This window comes from Girardinichthys multiradiatus, chromosome 3 (genome assembly GCF_021462225.1).
Source record: "Girardinichthys multiradiatus isolate DD_20200921_A chromosome 3, DD_fGirMul_XY1, whole genome shotgun sequence".
NCBI classification, from domain to species: Eukaryota; Metazoa; Chordata; class Actinopteri; order Cyprinodontiformes; family Goodeidae; genus Girardinichthys; species Girardinichthys multiradiatus.
Genome location: NC_061796.1, coordinates 20,294,139 through 20,315,251, shown reverse-complemented (window position 1 = coordinate 20,315,251; position 21,113 = coordinate 20,294,139). Strand labels below are relative to the sequence as shown.

General features: G+C 41.0%; 1 protein-coding gene across 1 annotated transcript; it reads right to left on the bottom strand.

Moving 5' to 3' along the window:
* Positions 1–15,607: 15,607 nt before the first annotated feature.
* LOC124865913 (potassium voltage-gated channel subfamily S member 2-like) lies at positions 15,608–20,502 on the bottom strand. Its single transcript, XM_047361426.1, has 2 exons — positions 20,031–20,502; positions 15,608–19,732 (listed from the first exon to the last, which is right to left on the bottom strand). The coding sequence occupies exon 2, from the start codon at positions 19,728–19,730 to the stop codon at positions 18,291–18,293; it is 1,440 nt and encodes a 479-aa protein (XP_047217382.1). The 5' UTR covers positions 19,731–19,732; positions 20,031–20,502; the 3' UTR covers positions 15,608–18,290.
* Positions 20,503–21,113: the final 611 nt, after the last annotated feature.

Below are 21,113 nucleotides of genomic sequence, written 5' to 3'. Positions count from 1 at the left end.
CTGCTCCTCCACATTGAGAGGAGCCAGTCGAGTTGGCTCGGGCATCTATACCGGATGCCTCCTGGATGCCTTCCTCGGGGGGAGTTCCAGGCACGTCCCACCGGGAGGAGGCCCAGGGGACAGTCCAGGATATGCTATGTCTCTCGGCTGGCCTGGAAAACCTTGCCCCCCCCCCCCCCCCCCCCCCCCCCCCCCCGAGGAGCTGGAGGAGGTGTCTGGGGAGAAGGACGTCTGGGCGTCTCTGCTGTGTCTGCTGCCTCCGCAACCCGGTCCCGGATAAAGTGGAAGACAAGTACAAGAACAGTACAATTTGGCTGTTTTTCTAATGAGCTGAGATTTATTTACTCACCGAAGAGAGATGATGTGTTTTCTGTCATTCCCAGAACCACATTTTGGCTTTAGGTTAAAAAACAGCAATCGACCCTTGTGTTAAGTTCACTATTTTCCACTGGGACCTCATACAATATTCTCCGCTGCACTTTGAGTAGTTTATTTTTGAAGCACACATTTGTGGGCTTGATTAATTCTTGTTTTTTGCTCTTACTGCGCTTTATATTTATCTTCTAAATGTAATGATCCTTTAAACTTAGTTTTGAATTTGGGTTTTATAATTTGAATCTTCCTTGTGTTTTTTGTATTACAGATTTTTAATTCTATCAGTCTTCTTCTGTAGATTCATGTTCTGTCCAGTTATCTTTTCCTTCATGCAGTGGTTCCTCTCTTTAGTCATCTCTACCATTAATTCCCTGTGTTCCCTGCTCCCCCCTCGGCTGTTACACCTTCAGTAATTAGACTCACCTGTTCCTTGTCTCTGTTTTCACTCCCCACAAGTTGGCTTTCATGCGTTTTCAGATCCATCTGTCACTCTTCCTATGATATTTCTGTGCCCTGTTGTTATCCCTTTATGTAACCAGCAGTACACATCAAGACATGATGGCAAATGGTTACCACCAATACCTGTTCTGACTATCCTTAGAATGACTATCCTGATCCTGAATGCTTGTGGTGATAATGGAACAAAGCTGAGGGGTAGTCTATAGCAAACCCCTGACAAGAAAGTCCTGGTGAGCAAGCAGAACAACCAAGTCAGTAAGAGGTTTCCACAGTTTTAAAAGAGAGCAGCTGAAGTAGTCGGAGCTTAACAATCAGACATGCTGTTCTACACTGGTGACTAAACTGATGAAAAAGTTGAAATGAAAATCCAACAACACATCACCCAACCAGCCACAAAATTATCTGCCTAGCAAATGTCAGAAAAATCACAATGTGGCCTATAAGGATTTTTTTTAAAAACTGACATGCTTGATAGACTGTTAGTCATGCATAACGCTTCATATGCTAGGACCAAAATGTTAGCTATCAGTCTCAACTTATTCTCCAGGATTCTTGATTACAACTGGAAAATGCACTCTGTCATGACCATAGGTCTCTTTAGGTCAGGAAATCTGTGGAACTGGTTTCCTCATAGGATGGAATGTGAAGAGTGTGCACATAATACAGGTACATCAAAAAAAAAAACTTGACCATCATGAAAAAGTCCAATATTTTTTGTCACTCATTTAAGAAAGTGAAGCTGTATTTTAAAGATTCTTTACACATAGAGTGAAATATTCCAAGCCTTTTTTTCTTATTATTATGATGATTATGGCTCACAGCTACTGAAAACACTGCATTTCTGTGTTTCAGAAATTTAGAATATTTTGAAAAATTTAAAAATTGGACACTCATATTATCACAACATAATCTGCTAAATAACTCAAAATACGTGCCTCTAAAAGGTCTCTCAGTCTAGGTCAGTAGGCTACACAATCATGGGGGAAGACTGCTGCCCTGAATGACGTCCAGAAGATAGTCTTTGTTACCCTCTACAAGAAAGGTAAGCCACAATAAGTCATTGCTAAAGCAGCTGGTTGTTCACACAGTACTGTATTGAAGCATATTCATTAAAAGTTAGATGGAAGGAAAAAAGTGTGGTAGGAAAATGCGCAACAGTGATAACAGCAGCCTTGAAAGGACTGTCCAGCAAAATCCATACGAGAGCCTGTGGATTTCTAAAGCAGCCTCTAATCTCTGCAGTGGATCTCAGAACAGTTTCCCCTACCTGGTCTGCATGAGGTTCTAAAGGGTATAAAGAAACTGTCTGGTGACTCTGATTCATGTCCATCCCTTTGGCTATGTCACCTCACCAATATTCTTATCTACTGCATCCAATTTAGATTTAATAAATCAACATCCTTCCAAACATGATTTCCTATAAAATATTAAATGCAAACACTGTTAAAATAGTAAATAATAACACTGTCAAACAACTTTTTAAACCTGTTGGCAGGTATAAGGTATAAATATTCCTACAAAAAACATTAGAAGTACTGCAGCAACCAGATGTTGAATCACTAGGTTTTGAATTTTAAAGGGTTCTGTATGATTATAATCTAAAATATCAGCTTCTGACATGGTTGCTAGGTAGGAAAAAAGGACACCACACTGATGCACATTCCAATAGAAATTTTCGTCTGTATTCTGTTAGCTTCAGTTTCTATTTTATTTCTGTAAGGCATGTTTCTTTGCTCACTTACACAAGGTCACAACTGACTGTCACTCACAAATTCAGACACTGGTTTCCCACCTATATACATTGTGCGCTTTCCTTTGCTGCTTTCCTGTTTAGGTGTCTCTGTTGTTTGGGTCTGCTTGTGCAACATTAATTGTGTTTGCCATTTTGCATTTGGGCCCATTCAACCAAGTATTCAACAAATATGGGTGCATTCAACCCAAGGGGTTCTACACATACTTTAGACAGCAGGATTTCATTTGTCAGATGCTATGGATGGAAAGGATCTAAGCAATCTCTGGGGCACATAAGTATTTGCATAGCAATAAGGCTGAGATCTTCTCTCAGCAGTTCTGTTAATCCATTCCAGAAGTTGAAATTTTCCTCTCCAGGGATCAGTCTTAGTTCAATCACAGCGCAGGGTTACAACTTTTCTTCAGTGACCTTTTTGTTGACAAAGAGAAAGGAGCAAACAAATCCAGTTTGGCTTTATTTCTCCTCTGTTTGTATTAGATGGAAACTGAACCACCACTCACAAGAATAATCCTGTTTCACTTTGGGTGCTCAAATCACACACAGACAGTTGAACAAGTACTGGAGCCGGGACATTTGCATAATTATGATTATCAGAACAGAGAAAAAAGACCTGCAAATTGCATATTATAATACTGCATATTGCATATTATTATTGCATATTATTAAACAATAAAAACAAAGTTTACTGGACTTCACTTTAACTTCTGCTTTATTTCTGAAAGTTGCATAATTAATCATACGTCCACACTGTAAGGTGGATAAGTAAGATAATGATAATGATTCCCATGCAGCAGCATCTTCCAGCTGGTCCCTCTTTCATCTTGAGTTGTGAATCACCCACATCTACTTTAACAACTGGTGTAAACAAGAGAGCCCCATTACCTGAATTGAGAATTAACTACTTCAGCCAAATCACTTTCTATCTTCATTTATCACTTGTTTTAGATCTTTCTGTCAATCTAATTTCTCCTACCTAATTCAGATGGGCTTCTCCCTGCTTTTTCTTGGACCAAAATAAAAAAAAAAACAATCTTCCTTCTGTGCAAAAACACACCTGGTGGGCAGCTACATGCATTGGAGAGGTTTCAAGAAACCATTTTACTGGTGTTTACCAATCAAACAATCACTCACCACTTGTTGATCTGTTCATTAGCACTTATTGGCCCATAGCTCAGTGGGTCCACCCAGGTAAAGTTTGAGTAGATAAATTGCATAAAACATTTGTTGAAAAATACTACACAACACAAGGCTAGGGTTGTGTATCTTCTTCAGTCAAAAAGCATGTGTTTACAGCTCCATAAACTAACAAGGAGATCCATAATTAAAAATTATTTTCTGTTTCTGTAAAAAATAGGATTGTTGACAAATAAAATCTTAAAAATTAGGAATGTTTGGGGTGACGCATGGTATGGAGGTGGAGCATGTGGACCACATACAGAGGCTATGGGTCCTTGACACAGTCATCTGTGGGTTCAACCCCCCACCCCCAGGACCTTTGCTGCATGTCTTCCCCCCTTCTCTCCCTGCTCAATTCCTGTTGATATAGTGTGAAGTGAAGGACACTAATCCCAAAAAAAAATAGATCAGGGATGTCCAGATCAGGATGTTTTGTTCATGATACCTAAACAGGTCATTTAACTTTAGGCTTTTGCCAAAACTGAATCTCAGTTTGATACTTCCTTATTAAAATAAATGCTATATATAATTCACTCACAGAAAGTTAGGGATATTTGACTTCTGGGTAAAAATTTATGGAAAATGTTGAGTTGGGTTGAGTTGAGTTGAGTTGAGTTGAGTTCACTCTACAGTGATATATCATGAAAGTGGGTCTTTAGGGCATGGCACTGGTGATTTCCCCATCTAAAACAATCTATTGAAACAAAAGCCAACAACAGTGGTGGGTATACTACAACATTGAATGTCAATGTCTCCACAACATGACTTGTACCCTTGAGGATCAGCTACAGCTTGACAGCAACGTCTCATGCTGGTCACAAACTGACTTATTGTCTGCTAAGACATGGTATCCCACTCTTCTTGAAGGTCATTGAGGTTCTGGAGTCCAGAGTTACGGGCTTCTAGACGGTGACTCAGGTGATCCTATGTGTTTTCTATGGGATTCAGGCTTGGAGAAAGTGCAGGCTATTCCATTTGAGGTAGCCCAGTCTCCAGCAGCCAACCCTTAATGATGGGACCTCGATGATCTGGAGCATTGTTGTTCATGAAGATGAAATTAGGCCTGTTTTGTTCTTGCATGGGCACAATGACTGGATTAATGATGTTATTTAGGACGTATGGGCTTGTCGCTGTGCCATTCACAAAGTGTAGGACAGTTCTGTATTGATCAGACACACCAACCCACACTGTAACACCACCACCAAAGGCTTGTCTGACGACAACAATGTCTGATGCATAAAGCTCTCGACATCTCCAATATCATTAGTGGCCGTCATTCCTGGTCAACATGAATCAACTTTCATCAGAGAACAGCACTGAGGCCCACTGGTCCCTCATCCAGTGTAAATGCTCCCTGGCCCATGCAAGACCATGATGCCTGCGCCTGGTGGTGTGGTAAAGTATCCTAGCAGGTCGTCTAGCACGCAGACCACACTGAAGTAAACAAGTTTCAAATGGTCAGACGTGACACTTGGGTGCTTCTCTCTTCCCTTAAATGTGTCCAGAGTTGAGTGGCATTCATCCTCCGGTTCTGCAGGGCACTGTTCACAATGAAGCAGCCATCAGTCTGGGATGTGGCCATCTGAGAACAACCTGTTTAAAGACTCGCAGTGGTGAGGTACTGTTGATCAATTATTTCACCTGAAACTTGAATATCTCTGACTTATATAAATGTTTGAAACCTCAGCACCTTTAATTTGCTGTTAAATATCACTCTACATTTACCAGTGCAACACATACTCATCTATAATGGTTTGTACAGTGCAATCTGTTTTCTGATCCAAAATAGGTTAACTAAATTTACAAGGGGGACTGGTGGTCTAGTGATTAGAGAGGAAGGCATTTGCATCCTTGAGAGAGAGTGCCACACAATGACAGCCCACTGCTCCCCAAGGGATGGGTTAAATGCAAACAATTTCTCTAATGTTAGATCAATAAAGTCTACATTATTGAAAGCTAAAGTTCTTTAAGTGCATCACCTCAAATATACATGAGTTGATCATTTGTCTCTTCTTCTGAAGAAATTAAAATTTTATCTCTGTTTTTTGCTTTATTGGTTGTCTGGTTTACATTTCTTGGGGAAAAAGTTGACTTTTTCTTGCCTTGTGCTGCTCTGGTTCTCAACCCAGTCTACACTGTAATTGAGTTGAATAGAGCAGGTGCTAGGGTTTGGACTAAAGTATTTGCACTTTTTTAAAGGTGTGACAGGAGCCTCACAGAACATTCCTTATTTTGTTCATGCAAAATGAGTGAGCTACTTCAATTAAGAAGAGGGAGTTTGAGACATTATTTAATGAGAAAATGCAACACAACGATCCCATTTCATTGCAAGACTTTTTGGGGACTCCACCATGCAGTGGGCCTTGGTCCCCTGGCCCACCCAGGCCCCGCTGGGTAACCTTCACCCACTTAAGCTTCAGAGCCCAATACTGTGAACATCGTTGTAAATGGTGTAAAAGCAGTGAGATTGTTTGGGAAAACCCATAGTTGCTGGGCTGACACAATAATGTTTATGGCCTTATTTTCATCTTTGCATGCACACATGAAAATAGGCTGATTGTTAACAATTAGATGTGCAAAATTTGCTTGCACAGACAGTATAGCAGGAGTTTTGTGAGGCCCTCTTATCAGGCCCCCTCTTTGCTTTTAAAGGTCACTTTTTCCTTCTTATTTATAAGTTAATTGCAAGAAGATTTGTTATTTATGGTCAGTTATTTGCAGACTGGAGAACCCAGACTTAAAACTGAGTTTTAGTAGTTTTGATCCAGCTTTTACATTATTTTCCTCTTGCATCCCACATTATTGTGGGTAACCCATGTCCTTACAATAATTCATAATAGATCTAGTTGAGTAATTCATTACATAGAAATCCATAACCATTCTTGTTATGTAACTTTATTCAGTTTGGAAAAATCAAACCCCCACATTGTTTTTCTTATTAGATCAAGTGAGACATCAATCCTTTTCACTCCAACATGGTAAAAATGATGGCGCAAACCCATAACACTGCAACTGCTCATGTTTTTTTTTTTTTAATAATGAATCTGTCAAGTTTATTGCAACATCCTTTTTATGTACAGGGGTTGGACAATGAAACTGAAACACCTGGTTTTAGACCACAATAATTTATCAGTATGTTGTAGGGCCTCCTTTTGCGGCCAATACAGCGTCAGTTTGTCTTGGGAATGACATATACAAGTCCTGCACAGTGGTCAGAGGGATTTTAAGCCATTCTTCTTGCAGGATAGTGGCCAGGTCACTATGTGATACTGGTGGAGGAAAACGTTTCCTGACTCGCTCCTCCAAAACACCCCAAAGTGGCTCAATAATATTTAGATCTGGTGACTGTGCAGGCCATGGGAGATGTTCAACTTCACTTTCATGTTCATCAAACCAATCTTTCACCAGTCTTGCTGTGTGTATTGGTGCATTGTCATCCTGATACACAGCACCGCCTTCAGGATACAATGTTTGAACCATTGGATGCACATGGTCCTCAAGAATGGTTTGGTAGTCCTTGGCAGTGACGCGCCCATCTAGCACAAGTATTGGGCAAAGGGAATGCCATGATATGGCAGCCCAAACCATAACTGATCCACCCCATGCTTCACTCTGGGCATGCAACAGTCTGGGTGGTACTCTTCTTTGGGGCTTCTCCACACCATAACTCTCCCGGATGTGGGGAAAACAGTAAAGGTGGACTCATCAAAGAACAATACATGTTTCACATTGTCCACAGCCCAAGATTTGCGCTCCTTGCACCATTGAAACTGACGTTTGGCATTGGCATGAGTGGCCAAAGGTTTGGCTATAGCAGCCCGGCCGTGTATATTCACCCTGTGGAGCTCCTGACGGACAGTTCTGGTGGAAACAGGAGAGTTGAGGTGCACATTCAATTCTGAAATGATTTGGGCAGCCGTGGTTTTATGTTTTTTGGATTCAATCCGGGTTAGCACCTGAACATCCCTTTCAGACAGCTTCCTCTTGCGTCCACAGTTAATCCTGTTGGATGTGGTTCGTCCTTCTTGGTGGTATGCTGACATTACCCTGGATACCGTGGCTCTTGATACATCACAAAGACTTGCTGTCTTGGTCACAGATGCACCAGCAAGACGTGCACCAACAATTTGTCCTCTTTTGAACTCTGGTATGTCACCCATAATGTTGTGTGCATTTCAATATTTTGAGCAAAACTGTGCTCTTACCCTGCTAATTGAACCTTCACACTCTGCTCTTACTGGTGCAATGTGCAATCAATGAAGACTGGCTACCAGGCTGGTCCAATTTAGCCATGAAACCTCCCACACTAAAATGACAGGTGTTTCAGTTTCATTGTCCAACCCCTGTACTTACTGCCAGTAACAACAGACCAACCTTGATCAAGCATCTTTAACTTATCTCTGAATACAGACTGCCTCCAATAACAGCCATGCTGAATTTAAATAAAACAAATGACACAGAGCACAGGGAGACATGATAAAGCTTGGTTTGCTTCATTTAGAGTATGGTCCCCCTGCAGTGGCTGTGGGACATGCCAGGCGTAATTCTAACACCAGGTGGATCTCAAAGCCAATTAACTACACCAGGCAAGTTATTTTACTGCAATTATAACAAATTTGCCAATTATCACTATGCCCCAAAACTACAGAGGAAAAATGTGGCCCTGTTTAGTGAGCTGATGATTCAGGGCGATAGATGGAGAGAAGTAATAGAAGTAATAGAGAAATAAGGGCTGGGCTGATTTCTTAGGAGCAGAAATAGACTCATTGTGCTATCATATTCCCATCATGTGTCCCAGTATGTTTACACAACCCCTGCTACTTCCAGGAAATCAGCTTTAACATGTTGAGTGAATGTTTCCTTTTAGCAACATGTGATGTGATGACACATCCTGTCAACAGCTTTTGATCCAGGATTTTTTTTTTTCTGCTTGATCTGAATGAAGTCTAAATATTTCCAGAATGCATACGGCCCTTACTGACATGCATCAATTCACAATTATTTTTCTTTCACCCATAAAGCAGGTGGTGTTTCTGTGCATCATGGAGAAATGATCTTTGCACAGAAGACTGCAGCTTCAGGCAGCCATCCATCTTTAGCTTTTTCACTTAATCCTGTTATTTTTTTCTTCTTTACCTTTGACAATAAAGGAAGCAAAGCATTAAAGTAAGCTTACCTTGGTTTTGGGAAGTATTTCTGACATCCTCCCACTGGATTCAGCTGGACCAGAGGCTCTCAGACAGGTTCATCTATAAGTTCTGCAAATTAAACTCTGCAACAGTATCCTTGGCATATCCTTGAGAAAATTGATTTCACACTGAAGAGATGACACACACTTACACACATGCTCTATGCTCATAAATCCCAATAAAATGCATTTGCATGCAAAATACAACCACAGAAACACATTGTGCACATACATAGGCGTAGTGTGTGTGTGTGTGTTCTTGTACATGCTGCTAAGTGAGAACCATTTTTCGTGTTTTATAGCAAAGTGAGGACATTTTGACAAAGTGAGGACATTTTCCTGCTCCTCATTTTTCCAAATTCCATTCTTTGGACAGGGGTTATGTTTAGGACTATGGTATGAATTGAGTTATGGTTAGAGTTAGGTATGAACTGGTTAGGGTTGGCTTTAGGGTCAGGGTTAGACCCTAAAAATCTGGGACAATCAATGGAAGTCAATGGAAGTAACTGAAAAGTTTTCATAAAGATAGTAAAATGTAGATTTGTGTGTGTGTGTGTGTGTGTGTGTGTGACTGCTGTATTTCCTCTTACTTTGATGTTGGGTAAATGTATTATTGTGCCTGTCTTCTTTACTTGAACCCTGCAGCCCTGATATTAGAGCAATAATACATCCAGTCTGAGTGAGTCTGTGTGACTGTCTGTTATTTGTGTTAGAGCCTGAGAAATATAGTGGCTTGCTAAAGTATTCATATCCCTTGAACATTTTCACAATTTGTCACAGTGCTGCCACACACTTCAGTATATTTTTCTGAGATTTTATGTGGTAGACCAACACTCTTTAGCCCAACCTGCATTTATGCTACTATGACTTATTGCTTTGTCAAACCACCTTTGACAGCAATTACAGTTGCAAGTCACTGCCAGCTTTGCACATGTAGAAACTGAAATTTCTGCCAATTCTTTATTGTAAAATATCTTAAGTTCTCTCATCTGTGATCGGTTTTCAAGTCGCACCACAGATTCTCAGTCATATTTAGGTGTAAACTTTCACTGTGATATTTTAACAGGTAAATTTGCTTTGAACTAATCCACTCCATTGTTGCCCTGGCTGTATGTTTAGTGTTGCTGTCCTACTGAAAATTGAACATCTTCCTCAGGATCATGTTGAACTTAGCTCTATCCATTATCTTGCCATCAAATTTGAACTGCTTCCCGTTCCCAGCTGGAGATAAACTAACCCACCATATGATGCTTCCACCAGCATGTTTCCCCATTGGGTGGAGTGTGTTAAGGGTAATGTGCAAGTGTTAGCTTTCCTTCATATGTAACGTTTCAAATGTAGGCCATAAAATAACATTTTGGTGTCATCTGACCAGGACACCACCTTCCACATGTTTGCAGCATCCCCTTCATGACTTGTGGCAAACTGTAAGCACTACTTTTTATAGTCATCTTCTTGCATTTTGCACAAAAGCTATTTATTTAGATTGCAAAACTCACAGTTTTCTTTTCAACGGTTTTCCAACCTAGCTGCGGATCTTTGTAGCTCCTCAAAAGTTACAGTGGGATTCTCTGATTAATGTTCTCCTGACCTGGCAGATCAATTTTGGCCCTGCAGTTGTACAATAGCCTACTATTTCCTTTTTTACCTTATTAAATGAGCAGTCTATGTGATGTTTAAAACTTTTGATCTTTTTTTTGTAATCTAACCCTGCTTTAAACATTTCTAAAAGTGTATGCCTGACCTGTCGACTATGTTCCTTGGACTTCATGATGTTGTGTGTTCTCTAAACCTCTGAGGCCTTCACAGAACAGTTGGATTTATGCTGAGTTTTAATTACCAACAGCTGGACTCCATTTAACCATCATGTGTCTTCTTAAGGCAGTTGGTTTCATTGTTTTAGTGGTATCAGAGTAAAGGGACCTGAATACCATCCATCCATCCATCTATCCATTGTCTTCCACTTATCCGGGGTCTGGTCGTGGGGGCAGCAGCCCCAGACTCAGCAGAGGGACCCAGAGTTCCCTCTCCCCAGCCACTTGGGCCAGCTCGTCCGGGGGAATCCCAAGGTGTTCCCAGGCCAGCCGAGAAACATATAGTCCCTCCAGTGTGTCCTGGGTCTTCTGGGCCTCCTCCCAGTGGGATTTGCCCGGAACACCTCACCAGGGAGGCGTCAGGGAGGCATCCTAATCAGATGCCCGAGGTATCTCAACTGGCTTCTCTCAACGTGGATAAGCAGCGGCTCTACTCCTTCCCGGATGACCGAGCTTCTCACCCTATCTCTAAGGGAGAGCCCAGACGCCTTGCGGAGGAAACTCATTTCAGCCGCTTGTATCCGTGATCTCGTACTTTCGATCATGACCCATAGATGAGGTAGGAATGTAGATCGACCGGTAAATCGAGAGCTTCGCTTTTTGACTCAGCTCTCTCTTTACCACGACAGAGTGGTACAGTGCCCGCATCACTGCTGATGCAGCACCAATCCGTCTATCAATCTCCCACTCCATTTTTCTCTCATTCATGAACAAGACCCCAAGATACTTGAACTCCTCCACTTTAGGCAGGACCTCGCCATGACCCGAAGAAGGCACTCTACCCTTTTCCGGCTCAAAACCATGGCCTCAGACTTGGAGGCACAGATTCTCATCCAGGCCGCTTAACACTCGACCAGGAACTGCTCCAGTGAGAGCTGTAGATCACAAGCTGATGAAGCCAAAAGGACCACATCATCCGCAAAAAGCAGCGACGCAATCCTACGGCCACCAAAACGGATGCCCTCAACATTTTGGCTGAGTCTAGAAATTCTGTCCATAAAAATTATGAACAGAATCCGTGACAAAGGGCAACTTTGGCGGAGTCCAACCCTCACCGGAAATGAGTCCAACTAACTGCCGGCATTGCCAACCAAGCTCTGACACCGGTCAAACAGGGACCTAACAGCCCGTATCAAAGGGCCTGGTACCCCATACTTCTGGAGTACCCCCCACAGGACTCCCCGAGGGACATTGTCGAATGCCTTCTCCAAGTCCACAAAGCACATTTAGACTGGTTGGTCGAACTCCCATGAACCCCTCCAGGACTCTGCTGAGGGTGTAGAGCTGGTCCAGTGTTCCACGGCCAGGACGAAAACCACACTGCTCTTCCTGAGTCCGAGGTTCGACTCTCCGACGGACACTCCTCTCCAGAACCCCCGAATCGACCATATGAGGGAGGCTTAAGAGTGTGATTCCCCTATAGTTGGAACACACTCTATGGTCCTCCTTTTGGGATAAGGGGAACCACCACCCTGGTCTGCCAATCCAGTGGAACTGCCCCCGATGTCCACGCGATGCTGCAGAGTCGCGTTAGCCAACACTACCCTACCACATCCAGAGCCTTAAGGTACTCCATGTGAATCTCATCCACCCCTGGGGCCTTACCACTGAGGAGCTTTTTAATCACCTTGGTGACCTCAGCACCAGAGATTGGAGAGCCCACCCCAAGGTCCCCAGGCTCCACTTCTTCAGTGGCAGACGTGCCGGTGGGATCTTCGAGGTACTCTGCACACCGACCCACAACGACCCGAGTTGAGGTCAAGTGCACACCCTTCCCACTGTACACTGTAAATTGTGTACAGTGTACACTGGCAGTGTGTCTTAGTACTTCTTTGGTATTTGTACAAACCAGACCACAGCAGGTTTGATATTAAAAGTACATTTACCTTCCATTCATATCTAAACTGATTTAGATATTTTATTTAAATCTGGTAAATAAATGTAAATAATACTGCTAGTAATTATTAGAACGGCACTCCATAAATGGTAAACTAGGCCATTTTGTTCTGTCCATTAACATTATTTAAAAAACGGCTTTCATTTAGATCCAAAACCACGTGCTTCTGAGGACAAGTCACTTAATGGAGGCAGACTGAGGGCTGCTTTAAAATGAAAATGCATCAATGTCCTAATTTGTCTGCAATAACTGTAGTTAATCTGTATTTTAATGCCTGCTGGGAGCTTTTGGAACAAGGCCAAGTTTTACTGGCTAAAATTTAAACACATGGTGATTATTTCATAGTTTAATATTCTTTTGGATGAATATACAGTATGTTTTACGATTGTATTTATTTAAATTATAACCCAAGGAAAAACTTGTTCTAGCTAAACATCTGTCCTGATTTTATCATTTAGTTGGCTAAAGAAAAAATTACTTCATGATCTTAGAAACAGCATTTTTAAAGGAGAGGAAGAGATGTACTAAATTCTGCTCCAGTTTCAAATGTATTTAAGAGTATTTTCTTATACAACAAAGTAGAAAACAATATGTGTAAATTAAGTTGGTTATACATGCTGTTATGATATGCCCAGATTAAATAGTCACTTGATTATCTGCAAGAACATCTGGACACACTTGCAATGACTGATGCCTTCCTCTAATTATCTGATTAATTTAGCTTTCTTAGATGATGATTTCTGGCTAAATCATTCTTGATGAACAAAAACAGAGCCTGGGGCAGCAAATGAGTTCACTATATGCTAAAATAGTTTAAAAACTATGGGTTAATTTCACTAAATTTAGTAAAATGTACTGGAAATGACATGAGGGTTTAAGACTAGCTCTGGCTGGCAATCCAGCCTCAAAGCACGCAGCAATTTGGAGATACCCACACAGAAGTATTTGGACAGTTAATATTATTTTTAGCAATTTTAGTTTTGGGAAGTCATTGGAAAATATTTTAAAACTTTAATAAAGGGAAAAATTGAAACTGAAGCATTGTCTGAAAATGAAAACTTCAGAATTAGAAACTTGAATCAACATAACAGATACAATTTTCCACAAGCCCAAGATGTCTAACATGGGTTTTATTTCGATTTTCTGGTATTAGCATGAAGTCTATCCAACTTAACCTGCAGCGTTTTCTCAGCATCACCTGCATTCGATGTTTGTATGAGATTCACTTGCGATAATTAGCTATGCTGTGATCTCCGCAATGACTATTTTTGGAGACGCTTGCAGATCAAACATGGGCGGAAGATGTCAAAAAGTGTGGGGAGAGAAACAAACAAGCACGCTGAAAGGATCCAATCTACCCACACTGTTTAAAGTGAAGGGATGGTAGCAGATGGTAATGTGCAACAACACTGCTTAGTAACAGAATTTAAATCATCAGTACAGAGCAGGCTGGAGATGGTGCTTGTGCTGCCAACTACAATAAGTTCGCAATTAGACAGCACACACACACACACACACATGGGTGGACAGAAAAAAACTGCTTAGTTTTGTTATTCCACATCCACACTATTAATAATTATGGTGTTCTGCCCACATTTTAGAACCTTTTGTGCTGCTTTTGTTTGTCTTTGTTTACGCCTAATGACAAAGAACTAAGTAAATGTAAATTGAACTTTTGTAGGAACCCTGTTTTACATCCACACACACTTCATCTCAAGGTACTTGTGATTTGATAATTAAATGTGATTATTAAACACACCTCTGAAACCTTTGATGAATACATGGGAGAGATTAAATATTTAAAAAAAGGCTTAACTCATATTGCTCTGTTTTTTTCCTGCATGATGAGCTTTAATTTACAGGTGGATGATTGTGATCATACCAGACCTTTCAGCTGATCATTGGTGAAGATCAATGTTTTACACATCATTTAATAGCTTTAACTGGAGCCTGTAATGAGATGTGTCGGGGAAGACCTGACTCTTTCCCATATCCATCACCTCAATCAGAGGATGATGATACAGACACACTTATAAAAGGTAAGGCTATGTAAACCTAAGTGATGCAGAACAAATCTATAAATTCTACCACATTTCCCTTTACCTGAGACTGAAAATGGACACACACTCTTTTGGTATTATACACCTTTGATGTTTCTGATTTGGCAAATTGTCACCAGTTGTCACTGTGAACTTACTTACAATTGATAATTGAGTTTCTATACTAGTTTTACACTGCAGCAGAGAGGTGAATTTTCTCCCAGGAGAAAAATCTTTAAAGGTTTAGGAGTAAACAAAAGGAGACACACTTAATTGGACCCTAAGGGAAAATATCAATTGAAGCGAGCTCACCGGAAATGTGTGGAAAACATGTTGGAAAGACGTAGTTTTCTCATTAGGATTTAACTAGAATTTAGGGTGACCTTCTAAGTAAAATACAAAGAAACTGCCAATGTGCCTGTTCAAAATGTTCATATTGTTCTGAGAAACATAAATCTAATTCTAAAATTACCTTATGTCCATTCTAGCCTAATTTGTTGATTACTACCTTCTTTTTGCTTTTAGAGAGATTTGTGTTTGGGAAATTTAAATGTGAAAAACATTTTTACATGAGAAAAAAAAGGCTCATATGTAACAGGTTACAGTAAAATATTTAAAGATGCAAGAATAACTGTTAAATACTGATGTTTTGCCTACTAATCAGAAGATTTTGCTTCAATAATGCTTGAATAATTTAATATTATTTGTAAATTCTATAAGAAGTAAATCAGAATTGGAAGTCAATGAAGCTAACTCTGGTTAAAATATGAAATACCAAAAGAAAAGTGCTGCAACCTACTTGTAGAAATTGCTTCTTTATCCCTTAAACTGAAATCAATGCCACTTAGTCAGTGCTTTGTTGAGCGTCTGAAACTGCTGCTGTAGAAACTCCTGGAGCTGTGTACAGAAGTTTCATTCTCTTTTAATGGAATAAGCAGGCAAATTCTGTTCATACTGACACTCAGGACTAAAATTTACAGGCATTAGACAATGACACCAATAGTATTCATGTTAAGTAAAACAATTTAAGACCGGGAAAACTATCATTATGTGTTGTCTTCTTAAAGATACTATTCAGAACTTTCTGTCAAACTCATATTGGTTATAGTTTGTCATCTATAAAAAAAAATATTTCATGTTCAGTTGTTCTAAATATTTTGCTATTCATTATTTAATCAAGATAAAATCTCCCATTCTTTTTATGTGTTTAATCAATACCCTCTTTCAAAGTTGTTAACTTGTGTTCTATATGGAAAATTTGGCAACAATAAAACATATGGAACTAGTTTGTGAAGAAGACTGGGAAATAGATTAGGATTCATTATTAAGGATTATCAATAATTGTTTTCAACATCGATATTATTTGCAGTTGCATGTTTGTAATAGTTGGCGAGTTCCATTAAAATTATTTTAAAATTATTTTAAAGTCCCAAGAGAGTTTCCTGAAGAACTGCATTCTCAAATATTGAGTTTGACTGAATCAAAAATGTCCTGCTACTCATTTACTAGTCTGTCAAAATCTGAATGCCAGATTATCCGACTAATTATTTATGTGACTCTTGTGATGTCATCAACCAAAAGACCCAAAAAGCAGAATTCACATTTTTTCTTTAGTTGACTGTGTATTTTGTAAAATCCTGCTGTGGAACCCCATATCCCATTACCTATCTGTCTTTTTATTACCAGCATACATTTGTGAAAAAGTACAACCCTGTATGGTATATTTAATTCTGATTTAAGGTGGACTATCATGGCTGCAGCTGATTTATAACAATGCTGATATAAAAATAAATAGATAAAAATAAAAAGTAAATATTTAGAACCTTAAAGTGATACAACTGAAAAATCCTGGCAACCCCCGGCAAGAGGAATTCAATTAACATGTCACTCCTGAATGGTTGTTGGTGTGGCTGTCAGAGTGTTTGAGATACTGTGTCAGTCATCGCTAAGAGCACTTCTCTCCTCTAGCACGCTTACATGTACAAAACACACTGGTTGTAAAGAAAGTGAGCTGGATCCTACTCGGGACATGAACAATACATGTAAATATGCCAGGATTTTTGTTTTAATGTATTTAGTTTAGATCACACCTGAAGTACTGTTGCAACACGACATGGACACATCAAGTAACCTTCAGCAGAGAAACACAGGGGGTTCCTTTGGGCATTTTATGATCAGAACAAGTGCAGCTGAGTTGTGGATAATAGTGTGACACTAATGTCCAAACAATCACTGAGACTGTAGACAAAAAAAAAACATCAGTCTGTTTGGTGTGATCTGGTTACATGTTGGCCTACTTTGATAAAAGGCATTTAAGGAAAACCTTTGATTACTTCAACTGACGTCCAGTGAAATTATAATCATTTGTATTTCCCATACCCATGGAACGATAGCAGATAACAGTGTATTTTTTTTTTTTTTAGAAGAGAAGAAAAAAATTTAGAGCACTGAAAGACTAACAGCTAGTTGGTCAGGAGGCCCTGTTTAGTTGATTTCACCAACGTTACCTGAAAATTTCTATATCTAAGGGATGCAACTCTGTCTTATTGCATATTGACTAGATTAACTTAATTTTATATCCGCACAGATATATTGGATACTAGACTTTGAATTCATTGTATAGTATTTCTGACTGGGACCTCTGAAAGTCAAACTTCCGATCTCAATGAGAACCCGCCCAAAATATCGCTGTTTTAGGGCTTGCTACTAGAACGCTCTCAACCAGGGTCTGACGCACGGACTTCCGAAGCAAACTGAAACGCAGCATTAAAACTCCGACATCAGGGAGCGTTGTTGTTGTATTACCAACTGGGGACTTTGAAAGTTCAACTTCATATGCTACGCCTTCTTTATTTATCCCAGTAGGTAATACAAAAAAGTTAGACCTCTCCCAGCAACTATTATCCAAGTTGGCTACCGCGCATCCAGAATGTAGTGAAGATGGCGGATATCAACTATCTCATTAAACTTGTGATGCCCGTGCTCTAATTGTGAACACGCTGTGTCTGAATATTTAAAATGGAAAAAAAATATAATCTGCTTCTATCTAATATTTTTATGTACCAAATCAACAACAAGAAGACGCCTCTCTGGTCGTTCCCAGCTACAATTTCCTAGACAGGTCAAACGCAACAGAAGACAAGGCACCGTAATTTTCACTGACGTAGTCTTACATCGCAAAGATATGAACATTTTCAGGTTTTTATCTGTTTTTAAATTGTAAAATGTGGCTAGCTGTTAGCCTTCAGTCGCCCTGAGGATTACTTCTGTTTTCTGCAGACTCAGTAATATGACATCTTTCTATTGCATGTAAGGGAACTACAAGTATTACTGATAATAACTTCACACAACATCATTTAAAAATAACCGAATTGTCTCTATAGAGGTGCAGGTAAGTAATTATAATCAGGATTTTTCTGATACTTTATACTGTCTCACTGGAACTGACACACACATTAACACATTATTGCACTGCTACAGAGAGGCAAACTGAGGGAAGCAGACTCCTCCAGCGGTGTCAGCACCCTGGACAGCTCCTTCCACAGCCTCATTCTGAATGAGCGGATAAAGCGTCCTTGGTGAGACAGCTTCACTGTAATGATTCATTCAGACTCTGTTCACTGGGTGAACTTCGACTCATGTTTGACAAGCTGGCCATGAGAGATTTGACTTTGTGAGCGTAATAGTTCCTCAGGCTAACAGAGGGAACTTCTTTTATGCCATCATCGAAGTCGCAGCTTCTCATTGCTATTTCGAGCTGCTTTTGTCTTTTGTAGAAAAGGGAAAATTTGTTAAAAATCAGCGTAATGGGAAGCACAACAACCAAGATCCCGGCCAGGATGCAGGCCGAGGCGGTGAGTTTGCCAGCTATGGACACGGGCACCACGTCTCCGTAGCCCACGGTGGTCATGCTGACCGTGGCCCACCACCAACAGGCCGGAATGGTCGAGAAATCTTCGCTGTCCTCTTTCTCCACCGTGTAGGCCATGACGGAGAAAAACGACACGCCAACAGCCAGATAGAGAAGCAACAGGCCTACTTCTTTGTAGCTGTTTCTGAGGGTGGCCCCCAGGGAGCGCAGCCCCGTGGAGTGGCGGGCCAGTTTCAGGATGCGGAAGATCCTCATCAGCCTCAGAACCTGCGCCACCCGTCCCAGATTGGCCAGCGCAGGGCTGCTCTCCACCACCAGGTTGATGAGAAGCGTCAAATAAAAAGGAAGTATGGACACTAGGTCTATGACGTTTAGCGGGTGGTCGAAGAAGTGCAGAAGATCCGGAGCCACCACGAACCGGGCCACCAGCTCCAGAGTGAACCAACCGATACCGAAGTGCTCCACTGTCTCAAAGCGTGGGTCCTCCGTGGGTTCGCCATTGCTATCCAACAAGCTGAACTCGCTCATGCTGTTCATACACATAGTGGCAATAGAGCCCAGCACCACCAGGATGGAGAGGATGCTTATTATACGGCTGGCCACAGAGTAGCCGGGGTTATCCAGCATCAGCCAGATGCGCCTCCGTGCGCTCCCGAAGAGCTGCTTGTCAAACTTGGTAGCGTCGTTGTAAAACTCCAGCAGCTCATCGAAAGACGAGGTGGTGCTTCCCTCGTCACTCCTGTCTTCCCAGTCCTCCCTGTCCTGGTCCATTTTCCTGCAGTGGTAGGCGCTGCTGCAACAAGAATCAATGAAGAACTCATTGATGCCCCAGTACTCGATCTCCTGGCTGAAAGAGAAGATGCACAGCTCCGCCATGACGTGCAGCCGCCCCGTGTTGTAGAAATTCAGCACATAAGGGAAAAGAGCGGGGTTCCTATCAAAGTAAAACTCTTTCTCTGCATCGTCGTAGTCGTCACAGAGCTCCAGTATGGACTCTTTGGACTGGCACTGGAGGAGGCGCGCAAGCCTGGTCTCGGGGAAACGGGACAGTGTGTCCGACTGGAGACGCTTCTTGAAGCCGCCCACGTTGATGCGGATTCCCGCGTTGTCATCCATGTGATCCCCACCGGCCGTGTCCCTAAGGACCTGACCTGTCATGCCTTTAAAGGAGGGAGGCGTTGATAAACAAAGGATGAGAGGAAGAAAGAAAGAGAGAAAGAGAGTGACGGTCCAAATCACATTAGAACAGGACGGATAAAAGGAGACGCACATTCACAGACAGGGAAAAAGAAAAGTTATTGAACTGCACACAATAACAAAGCTTTATTGCTTTCATTAATTGTTATCATACATGGATATCTAAACTAAACGTATCGTTTCCCAAACGTCTGTTACAGTAGATAAACAAGAGTTATATTATACAGCCTGCTGAAACAAAGACAGATTGAGAGAACTTACTTTAAACGTTCGATCGGTTCGGCGATTTCTCCATAAGACTCTTCATTTTCAGTGGTGGCACATCGCGGTTAGAGGGCAACCTCTGGACCGCCAATAGACAAAAATACCTTTGTCCTTTGAGCTCCAAATAGGTTTCAATTTCTATTAAAAAAAGAGGACGACACTATTCCAAAGAAGACGATCCGAAAAGAATTAAAAAGAATTTTGCCTCCAGACAGGGAACACTATCTGCTCCTTTAAGTGTCTGAATGCATCCGAACGCTTGCAGCAGCTGTCAGTCCCTATATCCTTTATTCATTGGGGTTTGCAGCGCCTCCAGCTACAGGTAGGCTATATTTATTTCTGAAAATTCTGGGGGCTAAAATGACTGATATGCTCTGACAGCCGCTTCTGTTTGATCAGGGGGGAATTCCTCTCTGTTTCTCTCTGGATCTTCTTTCTATCTGTTGCTGCGCAGCAACATGTAGCTCCCTCTCTTTCTCTTCTCTGCACCGCCCTCCCGATGTGATCTCAGCATCATGGTGCTGAAGGGGCGAGGCACAGCTCAGCCAGGGTGCGCAGGGAATCACAAAGTAACCCAATGCACAACCCACGCACCTGGACTCAATGAGCCTTCCAAAGGTCATCAAGCGAAAGTACACAACGTAGCTTTTAAAGTGTTTCTCTAAACTTTACAGGTCCAACAATTTGCGCATTATTATAAAGGCCCCACTACTGGGAAAACGCACTAGACCAAAATGCATTATTAATAAATTATTTAAGGTATTCTAATAGCCGCTCTACACTACTTTACAAAAATGTCTATATCGCCTGAACATTACTTCTCTGTCACGTTGCAACCAAACACGTCAATATATTGTATCGGGATTTTATGTCACTGACAAAAGGAAAGTAGTGCATAACTGTGAAGTGGAGAGAAACGAATACATGATTTTCAGTGATTTTCACAAATAAAAATTTAAGCCATTTTTGTATTCATTTAACTTTACTCTGATACCCCTAAATAAAATCCAGTTCCCAGTTAAACCCAAAATTACTCAAATGGTAGATTTAGATTTTAAATTCTTTTTATTTATGCAAGTT